The following is an 18,718-nucleotide window of genomic DNA, read 5'->3' as shown; positions in this document are numbered from 1 at the left end:
TGATCGAACTATCCCTTTAAAGGGGTTATCCCACAAAACACATTCTACATTTTTCAAACCAGCACCCGGATCTGAATACTGAAAACTGAGAATAGCCACTGAGCTATTCAATGAAATCTATCTGTATAACTCCACCTGCTGTTTGCTCTTTTTCTTATTTCTTGTCCACCTCAGAGGTGGTCGCACGCCCTCAGTTTAAATCTTTCACTGCCACCAGTTATATCTACTGTTAGAAGCTGTGTCAGTTAGAGGGAGAGAGCTGCAGCAAAAAGGACCTACCCCCTGACCTTCCAGCCTGAGATAAATCTAGCAGAGCAACTGGAGCAATGAATGGGGAGATCTCTGGATCTATGTGAGGTACAGGGCTGGTTCTAGCTTTGTTAGAAAGAGATTGTTGGGTACTATATGATGTCAGATATTCATTTTTTTTTTACAATTATCATGGCATAACCCCTTTAATGCATTGTGAATGACAGATAAACATGAACTGGATATAGGAAGTAAGGGTCCATGTATATCAGGGAATTTGGGGAATAAACTTTTGTTCATAGGAATTGAAAACTAAGAGCCTTATAGGCAAAAAAACAATTATTACTTTTGTGATATTGGTTGTAGTTCTGGCTACACTAGCACTATGCACAAAAAGATGATTTGTGTACTTTACTGTATGTTGCTATGTACCATATATGAAAATTTAGTTATTGCAACAAAAAAAAAAAAAAAAGTCAATACTTAGTAGCACAGGACAAATGAAGCACATTACATTACACAGTTTTTCCCCATTCCCGTCCTTAGAGTTGTAAATGGTTAAGTGCAAAAGTTCTAGACATTATCAACGACACACGTTATATCAGAGCAAACATATTACTAGACAGTGAGCAATGCAGGTAACACAGGGTATTGTGTACACAGAGACTGCAGGGACATGTTAAGCATAACGACCTCAATCCATTTCCCATCCTAGGACCGGACAAGGGATCTAAAAGTTCTACCGTCCTCATATAAAGGGCAATACTTACACTTTGGCAATGTCATTGTAGATTCAGCTTCACTAATCTTGGCTCGAAGTGCTGCTAGTAACACAACAATGTCCACCATGACCCTGAACACGCACAAAAACACCAAGACCCAGCATTACATTACCATCTTCTCATTGACGAGGGCAGAGGATTTCCCAGGCTGGTACTCATGAATGCTCCTTGGCTCCGCTCTGTATTTTCTGGTGTCGACCTTCTTGTCTGGGGGATCCCAATCATTCCTGAGGACAAGGAAAGCAATTAACCATGAAACCTCCCGGTTACCAGGGGAACATGTGTTTTGGATGGAAATACTCCACGGCAGCTAATCCTCAGTCCAGCCATTTTCATCTTCAGGCAGGAAATCTGCTTGAGGTCATGGACACTTTTTGTCTGTTCTTATGTATTTAGGTTTTGACGACGGCTCCTCTGAACATAGTGGGATAGAAATAAACTCTAATCGCCTGTTTCCGAGAGAAGAAACTGAATGGTTTCTAACCCAAACTAATATGAGTTGCAGTCAGATACGCAGATGTTTCTTATTCTGTTCTCTGGATACTTCTCCTTGGTGAAGGGCCAAGCCATCTGAGGACTGGGAGAGGCCTTACTAACCCTTTCAGGCCAGCCTGTAATTCTACATCTTTCTAAGCCGACTGACGACACTGAATATAAACCCAGGAGCAGCGTCGTCATGAGTGAAGGTTGTCACAACTCAAGACAATGCTGAAGTGAAAGTCCTAGATCACGCCATGACAAATCCTACATGGAAAAATGTGCCTCTAGAAGACCACTATGTGAACAAATGATGTGTCCCGAATTAAACTGGCAAGATGACAGTACATTAGCGTTCCCACAAGGCCATATAGGAGGAAGCCAATATCAGAATGTACTGGATAATGGATTTTCTCTATTAATTCAAGTTAACATTCTGGAATATTGAATCCCATGTGCTCTGGTGCTGGCAGCAGAAGTGAGAAGAACCAGAAACTTTTATGGGAAACTTTTTACATGAAGCAGCTAGGGTGTATTCTACACAGTGTGGCTTCAGAAAGTTCTGTTGCCTCTTCTTTCTGCTGATCATTGGACCTTTTGGGGGGCAGTTTACCACCAATCATACACAGATGGGCAATCACTGTTAAATTGTGAAAAAACCCTAATCTCCATCACTAACTTTCAAAGCACACCGCATTGGAAATGCAAGGGTATGTCCACATGTGATCAGAACCAAAACGGTCTCCACAAAAAACGCCTGAAATGGTCTAGGTCCTCCACTGTTTTTAATCTTTGTGATGCTAAAGTTGAAAGCTGTAAGTAAAACCCACACAATGAACTGATATGCTGTGGATTGATGATCTGCAACGCAAGTCACTGTACAGTACAAGTTTTCTCTTCAGGATGTAGATCTCCGAAAATCTCAAGCACTTTGTTGGTACTGTAAAGGCTGTGGCTTTTTTGTATGCAATTCTGCTGTGGAAAACCTGCAGCATTTATACCTGATCTGAACCCACACAAACCATTCAGACATAAACCTCAAAAAAAGATGGACAACTTCAGCTTGGGTTTTCTTACCTTTCATGGCTTGGCTTCAGTGAAGAAGAGCGAGTCGGTAGAGGTAATGTGATGGATCTGCGGACATTTTTGTCCATGTCAATGTTATCCATCTCACTCTTCGAACGAGGTACTGAAGCTTGAGATTTTCCTGCCAATAACATGGCATAAGAAAAATTCAATATTGGTGGATTTATAAAGTACTATTAATATCTAGTTAACAAGCAGATATCTGAACGTAAAATCGTATGTAACAGCCATTGTTGTGAAGCCACCAAGGACCTTCCATGTTGTTAGAAGACACTTTGCATATATATCTTTAAAACCTTCCCAAACTAGTAGATGGAAGGGGCACACCTCATACTCAAAGAGCAATAAATATAGTAGTAATGCAATTTCAAATAATCCAAATATTACAGGTTTTCACACAAGTTAGAGCCCGCAGAGCACCACTGCTTCTAATACACATGTATTATACCATAAAGAGATCTTGGTTTCAATAAGGGTATGATAAGAAAGCTGCCAATAAATCAATCAATACATATTTATGTGCATTATACATCATTCCAAAAGGCACAGCTCTCCTGGTTTAACCCTTTCCCTGCCAAGGACATATCTCTTAAGTCCTAGCAGGGTGTCACTTCCGTAACCATGGACATATAAGGCACATTCTTGCTATTAACTGCAGATCTTGTTTTAAAGCTGAGAATCTAAACTTTAAAATAAGACAGTTAGCCCCGATACAATAGGAGATACAACTCGAAATCCTACCAGAGTGTGTAATAAGTGTATGTTATAGGTTACTTTTTTTTTTTATTATTCACCTTAAAGGGGTTACAACTACTTATTCCCTACCTCCACTGAGCCCCCGCCAATCACAAGGAATGGAGTAGCAAAATGGAGATATGGATATGTACGTCTTTTGCCGCTCCATTAATTTTTTGGGGCTGTCATAGATAACCGAGCACTTGTACTTGGCTGTGGATAGGAACTAGACTGTTGTAATGGGATAACCCTTTTAAACCTGGATAGGTCTTCTTTCCAGTTGTGGTGATTTTATGAATATTATCAAAATAATAGCAGTGTGTATAAAAAAATGAGCAAAGCCTAAAATCCTTCTAATAGCTTTTATTTCCATACACACAAATGCATTGGGAACACTACACATTTTATTACAAATCAAAACACGAAGAAAAATATATCAAATTTGTGTTCTTCCTCTGAAAAAATTGAAGAAAAGTGAATATTAGACTGTTCAAAAAAAATAGCAGTGTCTGTATTCCTTTTTACAAACTCAAACATTCACTATATCAACTGAAAAATGTTTGAAGATTTGGCTTTCCTTTGAATCACTTGAAACTAATGTTTAGTTGTATAACCACTGTTTCTGAGAACTGCTGTACATCTGTGTTGCATGGAGTCAACCAACTTCTGGCCCCTGTGACCAGGTATTCCAGCCCAGGATGATTGGACTACATTCCACAGTTCTTCTCTATTTCTTGGTTTTGCCTCAGAAACTGCATTTTTGATGTCACCCCACAAGTTTTCTATTGGATTAAGATCCGGGGATTGGGCTGGCCACTCCATAACGTCAATCTTGTTGGTCTGGAACCAAGATGTTGCACGTTTACTGGTGTGTTTGGGGTCGTTATCTTGTTGGAACCCCCATTTCAAGGGCATTTCCTCTTCAGCATAAGGCAGCATGACCTCTTTAAGAATTCTGATGTATTCAAACTGATCCATGATCCCTGGTATGTGATAAATAGGCCCAACACCGTAGTATGAGAAACATCCCCATATCATGATGCTTGCACCACCATGCTTCACTGTCTTCACAGTGTACTGTGGCTTAAATTCAATGTTTGGGGGTCGTCTGACAAACTGTCTCCGGCCACTAGACCCAAAAAAAACAATCTTACTTTCATCAGTCCACAAAATGTCTCTTTAGGCCAGTCTATGTGCTCTTTGGCAAATTGTAACCTCTTCAGCACATGTCTTTTTTTCAACAGTGGGACTTTGCGGGGGCTTCTTGCAGATAGCTTGGCTTCACATAGGCGTCTTCTAATTGTAACAGTACTCACAGGTAACTTCAGACCTTCTTTGATCTTCCTGGAGCTGATTCCTTGCCATTTTGGCTATTCTTCTATCCATTCGAATGGTAGTTTTTTGCTTTCTTACACATCTTTCAGGTTTTGGTTGCCATTTTAAAGCATTTGTGATCATTTTAGCTGAGCAGCCTATCGTTTTCTGCACTTCTTTATATGTTTTCCCCTCTCCAATCAACTTTTTAATCAAGGTACGCTGTTCTTCTGAACTATGTCTGGAACGACCCATATTCCTCAGAATTTCAGAGAGAAATGCACTGTAACCAGCATGCACAACATTTGCTGCCTTCCTTCCTAAATAAGGGCAATAATTGCCACCTGTTTTTCAAAGAATGAATGACCTCACTCATTGAACTCCACACTGCTATTATTTTGAACATGCCCCTTTCAATTAGTGATTCAATTACACAGAATCCGCAACATGCATGTCATGACTGTTGGGTCTGTTGGGTTTCTATTACGCTACTACACCTGATAGTAAATTATTTGCCATGTAGAAATATCATTTCTACCAAAAACAGTAATGGATCAGGTTAGTGATGTCTGACTGCTATTATTTTGAACACAACTGTATGTGCATTTAAATTTAGGCCTAAATGGTATGTATGAACTTTGTATATTTTGAACTTTTAGGAGATGTGGTGCGTATAGCTTTCTGTTTTGGTCATATTTTTAATGCTTAATATCAACTTTCTGCAACTTTTATGTAAGTTACAATTTGATGCAAATTTGCATGAAGTCGTCTGTGTGCATAAAGCACTAAGTGTCATTTTGACAATGTGCCAGGTGTCGACTTTCAGAAAATATGTATATAGGTATGGGGGCTTAGAATGTTTTTTTTTTTTTGTAATTTAGGTTATATCTGTACATGTCAAAAGTGTGAAAAATGTCCTGGCTACCAGAGGTGCAAAATGTTTAAAAACCCCTGGCAGCAAAAGGGTGAAAACATATCTGTCATCAGATAATGCTATCCTGGGTGAGTGCAGTACAAAGTTTGGGCCTGTTCACACGATGTCAAAATCTGCCACAGCAGTAACCGACACAGTTTCTGCTGCAGTTGCTGCGGACCAGCTTGCAGCTTAGCTCCATTGAATGGAACTAAACCGTGAGGGACAATCGCAATGGCTTCCAGTGGTGGCTGTCTGCACACTCCACCAGGAAAAGAGGACATGCCCCTTCATGGAGTGGTCATAGCTTTAAATGGTCAGCCTGTGGACTGCAGCGCTGCCTCCTGCTGTTTTTAATGCGAGGCACACAGCGCACGGCTGCAGGCTGAATTTTGGCAAGGTTTCCATGCCAAATTTTCACCATGTGAACGGTCCCTTAGGCTAATAGGAGCAATGAAAAAACACGAAGGACACAATGCTATGAGTCCAGAGTATTTTTGAGGGCAGAGGGAGGGCTCCACTTTTGAACACATCAGACTTGTGTGTCCGGCGTGATCTTGGATTAATCCTCTTGGCCAAACAGCATTCTTGCTTTTTTCATAATAAGAGAGCACATGCCCCCATACTGTCCCCTTACATAGGACAGCATAGTCCCTGTAAGGCAGAGTTCACATCTGTGTTAGAGGGTGTGTTACAGATTCTATCAAAAGTGGCTGACACAATAGCGCAGCATGCAGACCTATTTTGTTCAGTAAAATGAAGGACACCAAGACAAAAACCTGATGGGCCCTATTATAGTCAATGAGGTCCACTGGGTGTCATTGGTGCCCATCACATGATTTATATTTTTTTTTTTGGGCTTCCATCTTGCTTTTCTTTTCCTGCAACAGGATTGAAGAACGGAATGCCTGACGGCGATGTGAAGAAAGAAGAATTTGTGAGTGGGAGAAAGTATTTCCAGATATAGAACTTAATTTGTTTCACGCGTAGAATCTCGCCACCTAGTGGCCGTCCGCTATATTGCAACTGACTGTAAGTGGTTTGTCACAGGCAGCTGTTATGTCAGCACGCTGTAAAAATCTTAACTCTTACCATCTTCTATATATGAATGCCGTCCGTAGTTTGGATAAGAATCTGAATCATCATCTAAAAAAAAAAAAAAGAAAAAAAAAAGATGAAAAATGCGTCCAGCTAATAGAGAGTGAGACAAAATCTCACAGCAAGAAGAAGCCTGTGCAGATGGGTAAGCACACAACTGTAATGATAACTCTACATAATTATGACACACAAATATCCACTTCAGTGGCCAGATTCCTGAGCTCTGCAATACACTAACAGGTGTTCACAGGCAGATCTAAGCAGCCTCATGGGCTATAATTGCAGGGCTGTACAATCATAAATTACCATTGGCAGAGGAGGGGAGACACTGTGCACCACAGCCCATGTTGTGACATCCATCAATCATACCATTAGTAAGATTGTCCGACCGGAACACAGGGGTTTGCTCTGGCTTAAAACTGCGTAAGCGCCCATCCATCCCTATAATAGAGAGTGACTGTACATGCGGCTGCTTGTATTACTATCAGGGGAGTGTGTCACCACAATCTCATATGATAAATCAGTGCTCAATGGGAATGCACACAGTTATACCTTACCTATGCTTCTATTTATTCAAGGTCCTGTTGTTATATAGCGCCATCATATTCTGCAACGCTGTATAGCTACTGTCATCATTCACACCAGTTCCTGTTCCCAATGGGGCTCATAATCTAATCTCCCTGTCTCATTCATCCACAAACAATTACAATTACAATTCTGGAGCCTCTATTCTTATGACCCAGTGTTGTGCCATCCCTGTATTATTCCTACTGAATGAATTACTAGCAGTTTGCGCTGAAGGTCCAGATGGATGTTACCAGTTGGGGATGTGTCCCTGCAGTCTGACAATGTCAGCACTGATTGGATAATGTCAGACTGTGCAGGGACACACCCTCCCAACTGGTAACACCCACCTGGATATTCATTTCAACCTGTGAATAATAAACGAGTGGCTCATCATAGAGTCATAAGAATAGAAGCTCCAGAATTGGTAATACATGGGGATGCAAGTAGTTACTAAAACGGACATGTTAGGAGAGGTGACAGGTCCTCTTTAAAGAGGTTTTCTGCCGCTTGGAGAATAGGCCGTAATAATCAGATCATTGGGGATCTGATTCTTGCCATCCCAAATGATCAGCGGATTGAAGGGGCCTTCACTGTTTACCAGGCACAGCTCCATACATCTGGTAATGGCTTTGTCTGGTCTTACAGCTTAGCACTGCTCAGTCCCATCCAAGTTAATTGGACTGAGCTGCGCTACTAGGCACTGCCACTGCAAAGAGTACATAATGAATGGAACAGAGCTCCCCAGATTGGGGAAGGGCTGTTGGGAGTCTGATATAGTTGATCTATACTGAAGATATCAAATATCAAAACAGACGAATACGCCCTTCCACATTGATCATTTCTATGGAACTGCCAGAGATGGTGCTTGGCTATTTCCGGCAGTCCCATTGAGATGAATGGAGCTGGTGTGTGCATGCCCCACCTGCTGCTCCATTCATTTCAGAGGCCCCAGCATTTAAACTGCCATGGATTTAGGGCACTTGCACACAACCGTATGCCCTCCGAGACATACGGTCCGTGAGCGGGCCATATGTCCCGGAGCGGCATTGATCTTGAGCACGGGAGTACACAGCATCATAGATTACAATAGTCCCGCGGGCGGCCCGACGTGCATAGCATCATTGTAATCTATGATGCTGTGTACTCCCGTGCACACGATCAATGCCGATCCGGGACATATGGCCCACTGACGGACCGTATGTCTCGGAGGGCATACGGTCGGGTGCAAGGGCCCTTAAGGCTAGGGTTACTGGTCGCGCAACAGCGGTCGAAGCCAGGATCGCTGAATAGTGGTGATCCCATAGAAATGAATGGGATCGCCATGACAGTCACAAGAAATCAAACACAGCTGGACAGCTGTTGCGTGATCACTGTCGTCGTGTAACCCTAGCCTAATAGTTATTCCACATCCTGTAAATTGGGGATACCTTGCACAACCAGTATACCCCTTTAAATATGTAGTTTTTCCATGTTATCTTTAGACTTCTTAGATAAGATTTGAATACTCAAGTAAGTGAATCACAGAAATATATAAGCCATAGAAAAACAAACACATAAAAAAATCCATATGAAACATACATTAGACAGTCTACAGCACAAACCAGTCTACGCATAATGTATAGTGCACTGTATAGAGCTGGTTAACAGAGGAGAGCCGCTGACACACGGAGCCCTCACCCTGCTATGCAGTAATGTAGAAGCATCATACTGGCCAGTGTTCAAATACCAGACCCTAGCCGTATATAGTCACTTGGTATGTCCTACATTGTGTTCAGTGGATTATGGAAGGCATGGCACAACCAAAATTGAAACACAGATGCTAAAGTGAGCCTGGCCTTATGTATTCAAAACTCTGAAGAGTTCACATTTGCTTTAATGGTTACTACACAACAGCCACAAACATCAGAGACACCACCGCAAATCCAAGCGTAAATCCATTATATACACAAATCAAGCCTAAGAGAACCAAAGGAGAATTAGTACAGAAAGTACAGTCTTAAGCTGGCCATATACTAGAGATTTCAGATGGCCACTTTCTGAATAACCTCAACGTCGTTCGCGGTTGGTTTGGGAGGGATGAACGATAAATTGTTGACCATTGGCAGATCAATGTCTGCCTTGCTCTGTGACCTGAGCTTATGATCTGTTATTTAGCATGAACCACTTTCTTAGTATTGCCAACTTAGCTAGGGCACCGACTCGCCTTAAAAAAAAAAAACAGCTCTGTATGGAGACTTACTGGAAGTGCTCCTTGGTATGGAGACTTATTGGCAACGCTCCACGGGAAAACAATATGCAAAGAGGTACCTCCCGAGGAAAGAAAACCATCTTGCTAGTACCACCTTGTGAAAGTGGCTCTCTCCGAGTCAAAATCCAGCCTTGGGACATGACAGGGAAAAATATCTAAGCCAAACATACGAATGGATATTTGGCTTGGCCATTTTCCCTTGTCACATCCCAAAACTTGTTAAAAAGTAGGATTTTGACCCATAGGGAGCTGTGTCCACAAAGTGGCACCAGCAAGATGGTTCTCTTTCCTTGGGAGATACCTCCCAGTACTGCCAACAATGGCACCGGACAATGACACCAAATCACCTTCGCCACAAGTATTTGCCTTTTGGTCAGCATCTCTTTTGCCATCAAACATCTCTTGTGTATGGCCAGTTTTAGTCTTTCCAATTACCTTCGGAGCTAGGGCTAGGAGTGGATACAGGAAACTGGTAGGTGGGAGTGTAGGGATTGAACTCTGCAGCAGAGAAAAGCAGCACAGAACAGCAGGTCCACATGTACCCGTGGTATTATTACTAAATTCTAACACGCTATTAAGAACTGCAGTCCCTGATAATTCCTGGGGACTATACAATGGCAACCATATTAGCAGCATAGTACACCATACACCATATCGTGTAATGGAGTTTCGTGTTTCTTCCTGGTAGAACATGTTACACGATTACGACTGCCTTCTTAATAGGGTTAGGGCCATAACACCTACAGAAAACTATTATTATGTTAGCACACATACAGCATTATTCTCTTATGTAAGCAAGCACAGTCAATGGTGCGGTGTGACTGTAGGGATTACATAGGAAAACACATGCTCCAGCCAATCCTCTGGTACCTTCTGCTTGAGGTTTAACTTCAGGAAGCTCAGGAAATATGTAAGTGGGGGTATAAGGGTTTTCATCGGGAGTATCTAATAAACAGTAAATTAAAAAGAAAAGTAGTACATACCAGGAATGAGAGAAATTGACACAAATAACCAGTATTTCTGGATTCCATAGATTTTATGGCTACGTGCTGTGCCACCTACACACGAGTCTACCATCAACAACGCTTGGCCATATGGATTTCTAGCTCGATCCTCAGGCAAAAATCCTTGCAACCGCTTTGCCATCCAGATTCTTTTCTTTGCACATATTAAATCTTACAGATATAACTGTGCACCAACCACAAAGTACCTGCAAAAGGCCAGGATTGCCAGATCTATGAGTGATTTTGACTACAAGACTTATGTACGCAGTCACCTTTAATTATTGGTTCGCGGTCACCAATCTTTCAGCTACAACAGCCACACATATCAGATAGCCAGGTTAAATTTAGTCCTGCGCCGGTGGAATTTAACAACTTGGTGCAAGGTGCTAATTTGTCAAGAGGAGTATCTTCATTAGATAAATTAATGAGGAGATCACTTTGCAGTGTTAGGGTCCTTTAACAAGGTCTGATGCTGGCCCATAACCACCGCTGATCAATGATATAACTAGTTGATCAGTGCTTGTTAATGCATGGGGAATGAATGATCATCAGTGTGATCATTCATCCTCCATACAGCTTGCATATTGTCAGCGGCACATGTTCTGTTTGCTATCAAAAAACGATGGCTTTTGTGGCTGTGTAAAAGAGTTCAGTCAACAGATGAACTGATGGGTGGGGTGTTTAGATGGGCCAATGATCGACTGAATGATCAACGCCTTTAGTTGTGAAGCCTTGAAGGAAAAAGTTAAAATTTACTGGTATTGTACTCCCTGCAATCATCGTTACAGCTAATGTATTGTAGTAGTCAGTGGCTGGTATATCCAGAACAATAATTTTACCATACCAGAAAATATATAGTTTTCCCTTCACAATAGGAATCCCATGAAGAGTCCACTCCAACACTTCAAGGAAAGTCCATCAAGAATGGACAAGATATAAAATACTAATTGGAATTGAGGCATTATGTGGGTTAAAGGGGTTTTCTAGGAGTTCGATATTGATGGCCTATCCTCAGGATAGGTCATCAATATCTGATCGGTGGGGGTCGGCGTCCGATTCCGGGCACCCGTGACGATCAGCTGTTTAAAGATGCTATGGCGCTCTGGTGAGAGCCTTTTCTTAGGCCAGTGACATCACATCTATCAGTCACATGAGTTACATGCCTGGGATGCAATACCAATCACAATGCCCCTATACAATGTACAATGCTGAAATTGTTATTCTGTGAGGATGCCATGGCCTCTTCAAACAGCTGATCGGAGTGGGTGCTGGAAGTTGGACCTTCACCTGAGGATAGGTCATCAATATCGTACTTCCAGAAAACCCCTACAAATAAAATATATAATGTGATGTCAGCATTCTGCTACTTTTTATAAGCCCAGTCATGCTCATGAAAACTGCAGGCTGTGAATAAAAACAATGTAGTCAATGACTATGATCTTAAGGTTAAGTGTGATCTCACGGCCAAGTTAACAAATACTTTGCTCTCCATTTTGGACCAGTAAATTACACAGACGTGGCGGTCTGTGACATCTGTGCACACATTTTAATTGTAGACAGACAAAGACTTCCAATTAATTAGTTATGTCAGCCGTTCCTGCAGGAGAAAAACAACTGTGATTTATGAAAGATAGGAGGACATTCTCTGGTTTAATGGCTTGGTGCCTGCACACTGTAAACAGCATATTAGCAATCAGGCGGTATTAAAACACAATTAGATTTCTAATGGCTGAAATAATTACTTTGCAAATCACTCATGACAGAGCAAGTGGACAGTAATAAAAAAAAGACAGGGTACGAAGAAAAAGGATTGTGCTCATCCTTGAGACTGCTAAAAAGTGCAGAAAGTAAAAATGGGGTACGGGGCCCAACCAACCAACCAATAAGGGCATGCTGAAAGGGGGGCGAATACAGTCAGGAAAAATCCAATGGGGGAGATTTATCAAACTGGCTTAGTTGCCCATAGCAACCAATCAGATTCCACCTTTCATTTTCCAAAGGAACACTAAAATATGAAAGGTGGAATCTGATTGGTTGCAATGGGCAACTAAGCCAGTTTTCTCCACCAATGTGTATTTGCTGTGGAATCCTCAAAAGAAACACAGGGCTAATCTTTGGATTTCTGTCGCCGATTCCTAGTTTAAGCACTGTGGCTCAGACCATAGATTAGCCCTATTCAATGGGGCTAAGCTACATATGGACACCAACCACAGTTTCTGCACGGAGTCCATGCCAAGAAAGGCCATGTCCCTTCATAAGATGGTTTTGAAATCCACACAAAAAAGGTGGCCATTGAAGAACAATGGGATTCGGGTTTTCCCATGGATTTCAGCATGGAATACTCACCAAAATTCAGATGGAAAATACACTGTGTGAACATGCCCTAAGAATCCAGATGTTTATTTTTTACACTCTGTTGGAAAATAAATGCAAAAGCTTGATTGTTAAAGGGGTTATCCAAGATCTATAAAGCTTTCCCCCCCCCCCCCCATATGCCCTCACAGGGGTTGTACTTACCTGCTCCCCGGCACACGCGTCGCTTCTGATGCCGACACAGCCGCTGCTGCATCTCTCCGTCGCGTAGATGAAGCCTCCCTAGAATCGCAGGTGATGCTATGCAGGCTCATCCCCGTCACCTCCTGCTATTGGCTGCCCCCCCATCCCCCCCAACACGGGGAGATGCAGCGTTTTTCATCCGTGCAACAGGGAGATGCATCGGCGGCCGTACCGGCATCAGGAGCGATAAGGGCGCTGGGGAGTGAGGTAAGTACAATCTCTGTGAGGGGCCTGGGCATATGGGGGGCATTATAGCTCTTGGATAACCCCTTTAAGCCTGGTTGTTATGGAAACTCCCCCGATTCCCTATTAGTTGTAATAAATCTTTCCTAATCATGTACTGCCACTAAAAGCATACCTTTTGTTTCAGGTCACTTTTTAGAATGTTGCACTATATTTGGCTATTATATGACTTGTATTCTGCATTTATCAACAGTTTCCCCCTCTACATTCTTCATCCCTAATGGCCTCTCTTGCAGACAAGACATTAGATGAAAGGATGTCTCCCATACACAGCACACAGAGACAAGAGGAGATCCTGCCCACTACACTCAGAGGAGGCGGCAGCAGCACATAGGGCATTACACATCAATAATGAGCACTGCAGCTGTAAATCTAGCACATAGAAAACTTATTAGAGCCTGGACAGCAGCTGTAATCTAAACCCTCAGTCATCTGATAATCTCTCAAGGGAGATTTAACCAATGAACTGGGAGTGAATTACTACTACTTGGGGGCAGGGGGAGGAGAAAGCATGGCTCATAAGTTGAGAAATAGGTTTTTGCTAATAAAGTACATTACAAAGTTTCTTATATTCGTTTGTACTATTGATTTATGGAAAGTCAATGACATTTAAAAACAATTCTAAAATCAAAACACTAGAAAGAGAAGCACTGGTGACTTGTATCACATCTCCAACATTTTTCTAATACCTGAGGTGAGGCTAAATATCAAGTGAAATGTGCAGATCAGGCATCTGGTGCTTAGTAAAATGGCCCACATACCGTACACAATATTTATTATGGGGTCTGAAGAACTAATTAATAATTAGAATTATCAGAGCTTTTCTTTTAAGACTTTTTTTGGGCAGAGTTATATAACCAATTTCATTAATATACAAGTATTTGCTTAGTTCAGGTGCTGCAAGCGTTAGTAATAGTTTGGAGAAGTTATTATTGGAGACTTGTAAGTATTTTCCTATTAGGGCTCATTCAGACGGCCGTATGCTGTCCGCAAAAATGTGGATCAGTTTTTTTGCGAATTAGATGCTGTCCTATTCACTTCTATGGGGCCCTTTTCTTCCATTGCACGGCTTAGTAAAACAAATGAAACATGTCCTATACTTGTCAGTGAAAATCAGGACATGGCCCCATTGAAGTCTATGGGTCAGCAAAAAAACTGAATGCAATCCGTTTTTTTGCGGACATGCTGATCTGTCTGCAAAAAACGGATCCGCATTTTTGCGCACAGCATACGGCCGTCTGAATGAGCACTCGCATGTAGTATAAATAATAATAAACTCCATCGATGGTTTATTATTAATTCAGGGCTAACGTTTCACATTTAGTTATTTATGAGAAAACAGAAGACATTACCTCTATTAAGTCGGTGAATCTGCTTGAACATGGTCTTGTACCAGTCCTTCGATCTTTCAGTGTTCTATAAAAAAAAAACACAAAAAGGTGAATATTGTAAAATATCTAAAATTCTGTTAAATAGATTTTCAAGAACTAAAACGAGCATCATAGCCCTTTTCGGTGCTTCCGGAGGTTGGACGTCCACTGATGAGACATTTATGGTCTATGCTAAGGATATTTTTTACTGGCCTATGCTAAGAAACTACCATCCATTTGTATGAAACTTTAAAACATCTCCACTCCTACGTATGTCTACAAAGTAGAAAATAAGTAGTATACCTGCGATGTGTTCTCCTTGTCCTTCTATTACTTGGTTTAAGTTCTCTTCAATGCACACAAAGCTCCCTGCTTGCTTACTATCACTAAGAGAGCAGTGGGAGAACAGTTATGCACATTCAATGCCAGTTCTGTGCAGACAAGCTCCCACGTCTGCTTGTACTAAATAGAAAGGGGCCGAACCACAGGCATAGCTGAAGGCTACAAACAAAATGTTTACTATCAATGGCAGTAAGTTATCAGCGATCCTCTAAATAGGTTATATGTAATGTAAATGTAGAACGTGATGCAACCTGTTTGATATATCTCTATGAACGCAAATAAAAGCTTCATGTATGCATTGAACTTTAAAGGGCATCTGTCAGCAGATGTGTACCTATGACACTGGCTGACCGGTTACATGTGCACTTAGCAGCTGAAGGCATCTGTGTTGGTCCCATGTTCATATATGTGCCCAAAAAAATGATGTTTTAATATATGCAAATGAGCCTCTAAGAGCAGCGGGGGCGTTGTTGTTACTCCTAGAGACTCAGCTCTCTGCCGTTGCCCAATAGAGACAGGGCTGTACTGGTGCCATAAAAGGGAAACTTACTAATCAAGGTTCTGTAACTTTCTAACATACATTAGGGCAGATTTAGTAATGCTATAGGTGGTGAAACCTTAGACAGGCACCACATTTATCTCAACGGCTCATGCTGGAGGGTTTTGTGCCTGACTAGACACTATAGTGTAACTTCATACTAATTATTGGTTTGCTTAATTTGCTAAACAATTTTGTGCAAAACAATATTGTGCAATTTTGGTTCAAAAAAATGCACCTCAGACCACACCCCTTTATTGGTAAGCCACGCTTCCTCGACCATCTGAGGTACCAAGAATTGCCCCAACACTAGATAAACCAAATTGCAACAAAAACACCTTGGCGCATGTTGACGCGAATTCGAACACTAGGTGCACTCATATTAGTACCTATGGGCCACTATGTCACGTTTTCTGACGTTTTTAAAGATCCCTGCTTGAGATCCATAAATGATAATGTTCTTGATGACATCCAGAGGCTAAAGAAACCTGTACAGACCTAATACCTCTCACAGTTGAGGGCTTGCATGTAGTCTAAACATCACACTGTCCGCTAGGGCACTCGAAAAATGTCAAAGTCAATTTTGAAACGTTCAGCAATTCACTTGGGCTTTTTGTTAATTGGTTGTCTGGGATTTTAAAACTTTCCCAAGAACATGAAATGGTATAAAATAATCATTACTCAACCATTAATTCCCTGCCGTTCCAGTGCCGATCCCGCAGTGATGATTTTCTGTACATCATTCATATGACTGCTGCAGCCAATCACTGCCCTCAGTGGTCACATGCTGTACATCGAAACGTCACTGCTGAGGGCAAAGACTGGCGTCACGTGAATAATGTATTATTAAGACCAGTAGGGAGTAGTGGCGCTGCAGAGAGGGGGCGGATAACAGGTGGATAATGGTTATTTTTGTATTTTATATCATTTCCTGTTCTTGGCCAAGTTTCTTCTAGTCCTGGCCAAACACTTTAAGTAAACTACTTCTTTACTGTTAGAAATCATACAGACACTTACCCGGAGTGGTATGCCGATTTCATCTGCTGACATTTCTCCTGTGTAATAGGGCGAGCGGACCTCTCTTCTTGTATTCTCCAATGACGTTTTCTGCTCTGAAGGATTATCCAGACGTTTTCTCTCCTGGAACGTCACTGGCTCTGCTTTCTCATTGGGAGAGCCATCTAACACAGGATCTGGAATAACAAAACAAAAAAATTGTCTCATGACACGGACTGGCATGACTAGCACGGCAAGTTCCCAAATAGGATAGAATACCTATGCTACAGAACAGCAATGAACAACCTGCTGGAACATACATTCTAGAAATGCAACTAAGAGCATGTGATGATAGCAGCACTCAACACCAGTTTATGTTGAATACAGCTACTAGACTTAAAGAAGGTCAATGAAATAGACCTCATACCCATAGACTTTGTAGATTCTGGGATGAAAATTACAAAAAAAGCTCAAACACAGCTCCAAGAACCAAGGTAACCACTAAGGTGAAAAATCCTGGTGTGCAGAAGAGGCAGGACAGTGTCTAATGCCATAAGGTGAACCTGCTGCCATCTGGCTGCTTAAGCAGTTACCACAGGATGTGCCATAATATCTGAGAGGTGCAGGTTCCACCTCTGGGACCCACACCTATTTCTAGAATGGGGGTCCTTCGAGACACTTTCTGCCTGATGAAGCAGCCACTGGCTGCCAAATCCAACAGGGGGAATTAATTTAAAGATGGCTGTGCCATAATTGCCAACAGTCCTGGGATCAGACGAGAAGGGGCAGGATTTGTCCAAATCTCCCAAAGTAGATGGTTTGTGGGAATTTCGTGATGGTCCAAAAGATGGGAGTTAAATGTCCCAAATTATGTGCCAACTACCGGTATGTTGTTCATGTCCATAGCTATCTCCATTTTTCCCCCCACCCTGAAAGTGTCCCCGTTCCTCTGTGATGATTGCAGTTCATTTTGGTGCCCACTATGTAAGTGAATGAATACAGTGCTGCCCATAATTATTCATAACCCTGGCAAATTTTGACTTAAAGTTACTTTTATTCAACCAGCAAGTAATTTTTTCACGGGAAATTACATAGGTGTCTCCCAAAAGATAAGACGATGTACAATAGGCATTATTGTGGAAAAAAAAACATTTCTCAGCTTTTATTTACATTTGAGCAAAAAGTGTCCAGTCCAAAATTATTCATACCCTTCTCAATAATCAATAGAAAAGCCTTTATTGGCTATTACAGCAATCAGACGCTTCCTATAATTGCAGACCAGCTTTTTGCATGTCTCCACAGGTATTTTTGCCCATTCATCTTTAGCAATGAGCTCCAAATCTTTCAGGTTGGAGGGTCTTCTTGCCATCACCCTGATCTTTAGCTCCCTCCACAGATTCTCAATTGGATTCAAGTCTGGACTCTGGCTGGGCCACTCCAAAACGTTAATGTTGTTGTCTGCTAACCATTTCTTCACCACTTTTGCTATGGGTTTTGGGTCATTGTCATGCTGAAATGTCCACTGGTGCCCAAGGCCAAGTTTCTCTGCAGACTGCCTGATGTTGTCGTTGAGAATCCTCATGTATTGCTCTTTTTTCATGGTGCCGTTTACTGTGATTAGGTTCCCTGGTCCACTGGCTGAAAAACACCCCCAAAGCATTAGGTTCCCACCAGCATGTTTGACAGTGGGGATGGTGTTCTTTGGGTTGAAGGCTTCTCCTTTTTTACGCCAACTGGACACTTTTTGCTCAAATGTAAATAAAAGCTGAGAAAGGTTTTTTGTTCCACAAAAATGCCTCTTGTACATAGTCTTATTATCTTTTGGGAGACACCTACAGTATGTCAATTCCCGTCAAAAAATTACTTGCTGGTTGAATAAAAGTAACAGTCAAAATTTGCCAGGGGTATAAATAATTATCAGCAGCACTGTACATTGACAACTTAGTGGGTCAAAGGGGTGTGAACCTGAACCGCCATGGCACTGTCCAATCAATGCAGACAGAGTCACAGTAGCTCCAGTAGTATGATTACTCATGATCATGCTACCTTCTGATGTCACTTTTGTGCGATCTGCGACCCCTTTGTGCTACTTTCTGGTAGAAGATTGAAGACCCAGGAAAGACGCGACAAGCAGAAGCAAGTGCCTTGGGGTTACAGGAGCCAGGACATGCTGCAGTATCTGTGCCATCTCCTTGATATG

The 18,718-nt window shown here is 41.9% G+C and overlaps 1 protein-coding gene across 21 annotated transcripts in view; it reads right to left on the bottom strand.

The window, feature by feature from the left end:
- SORBS1 (sorbin and SH3 domain containing 1) overlaps positions 1 to 18,718 on the bottom strand; it is a 353,742-nt gene that overhangs the window by 73,060 nt on the left and 261,964 nt on the right. For 19 of the 21 annotated variants that reach the window (XM_040436109.1, XM_040436104.1, XM_040436089.1 and 16 more), the window contains 6 exons: positions 16,540 to 16,715; positions 14,625 to 14,688; positions 10,340 to 10,414; positions 6,649 to 6,702; positions 2,586 to 2,715; positions 1,144 to 1,258 (listed from right to left, as the gene is read on the bottom strand). In XM_040436109.1, coding sequence (XP_040292043.1) covers positions 1,144 to 1,258; positions 2,586 to 2,715; positions 6,649 to 6,702; positions 10,340 to 10,414; positions 14,625 to 14,688; positions 16,540 to 16,715 — 614 coding nt within the window. The remainder of the gene's footprint in view (positions 1 to 1,143; positions 1,259 to 2,585; positions 2,716 to 6,648; positions 6,703 to 10,339; positions 10,415 to 14,624; positions 14,689 to 16,539; positions 16,716 to 18,718) is intronic. The other 2 variants (XM_040436098.1, XM_040436101.1) reach the window with 1 other exon arrangement.

The sequence above is a fragment of the Bufo bufo genome, chromosome 6 (genome assembly GCF_905171765.1).
Source record: "Bufo bufo chromosome 6, aBufBuf1.1, whole genome shotgun sequence".
Lineage (NCBI taxonomy): Eukaryota > Metazoa > Chordata > Amphibia > Anura > Bufonidae > Bufo > Bufo bufo.
Note: the sequence above shows the minus strand (reverse complement) of the source record. Positions and strands in the feature narration are given on the sequence as shown.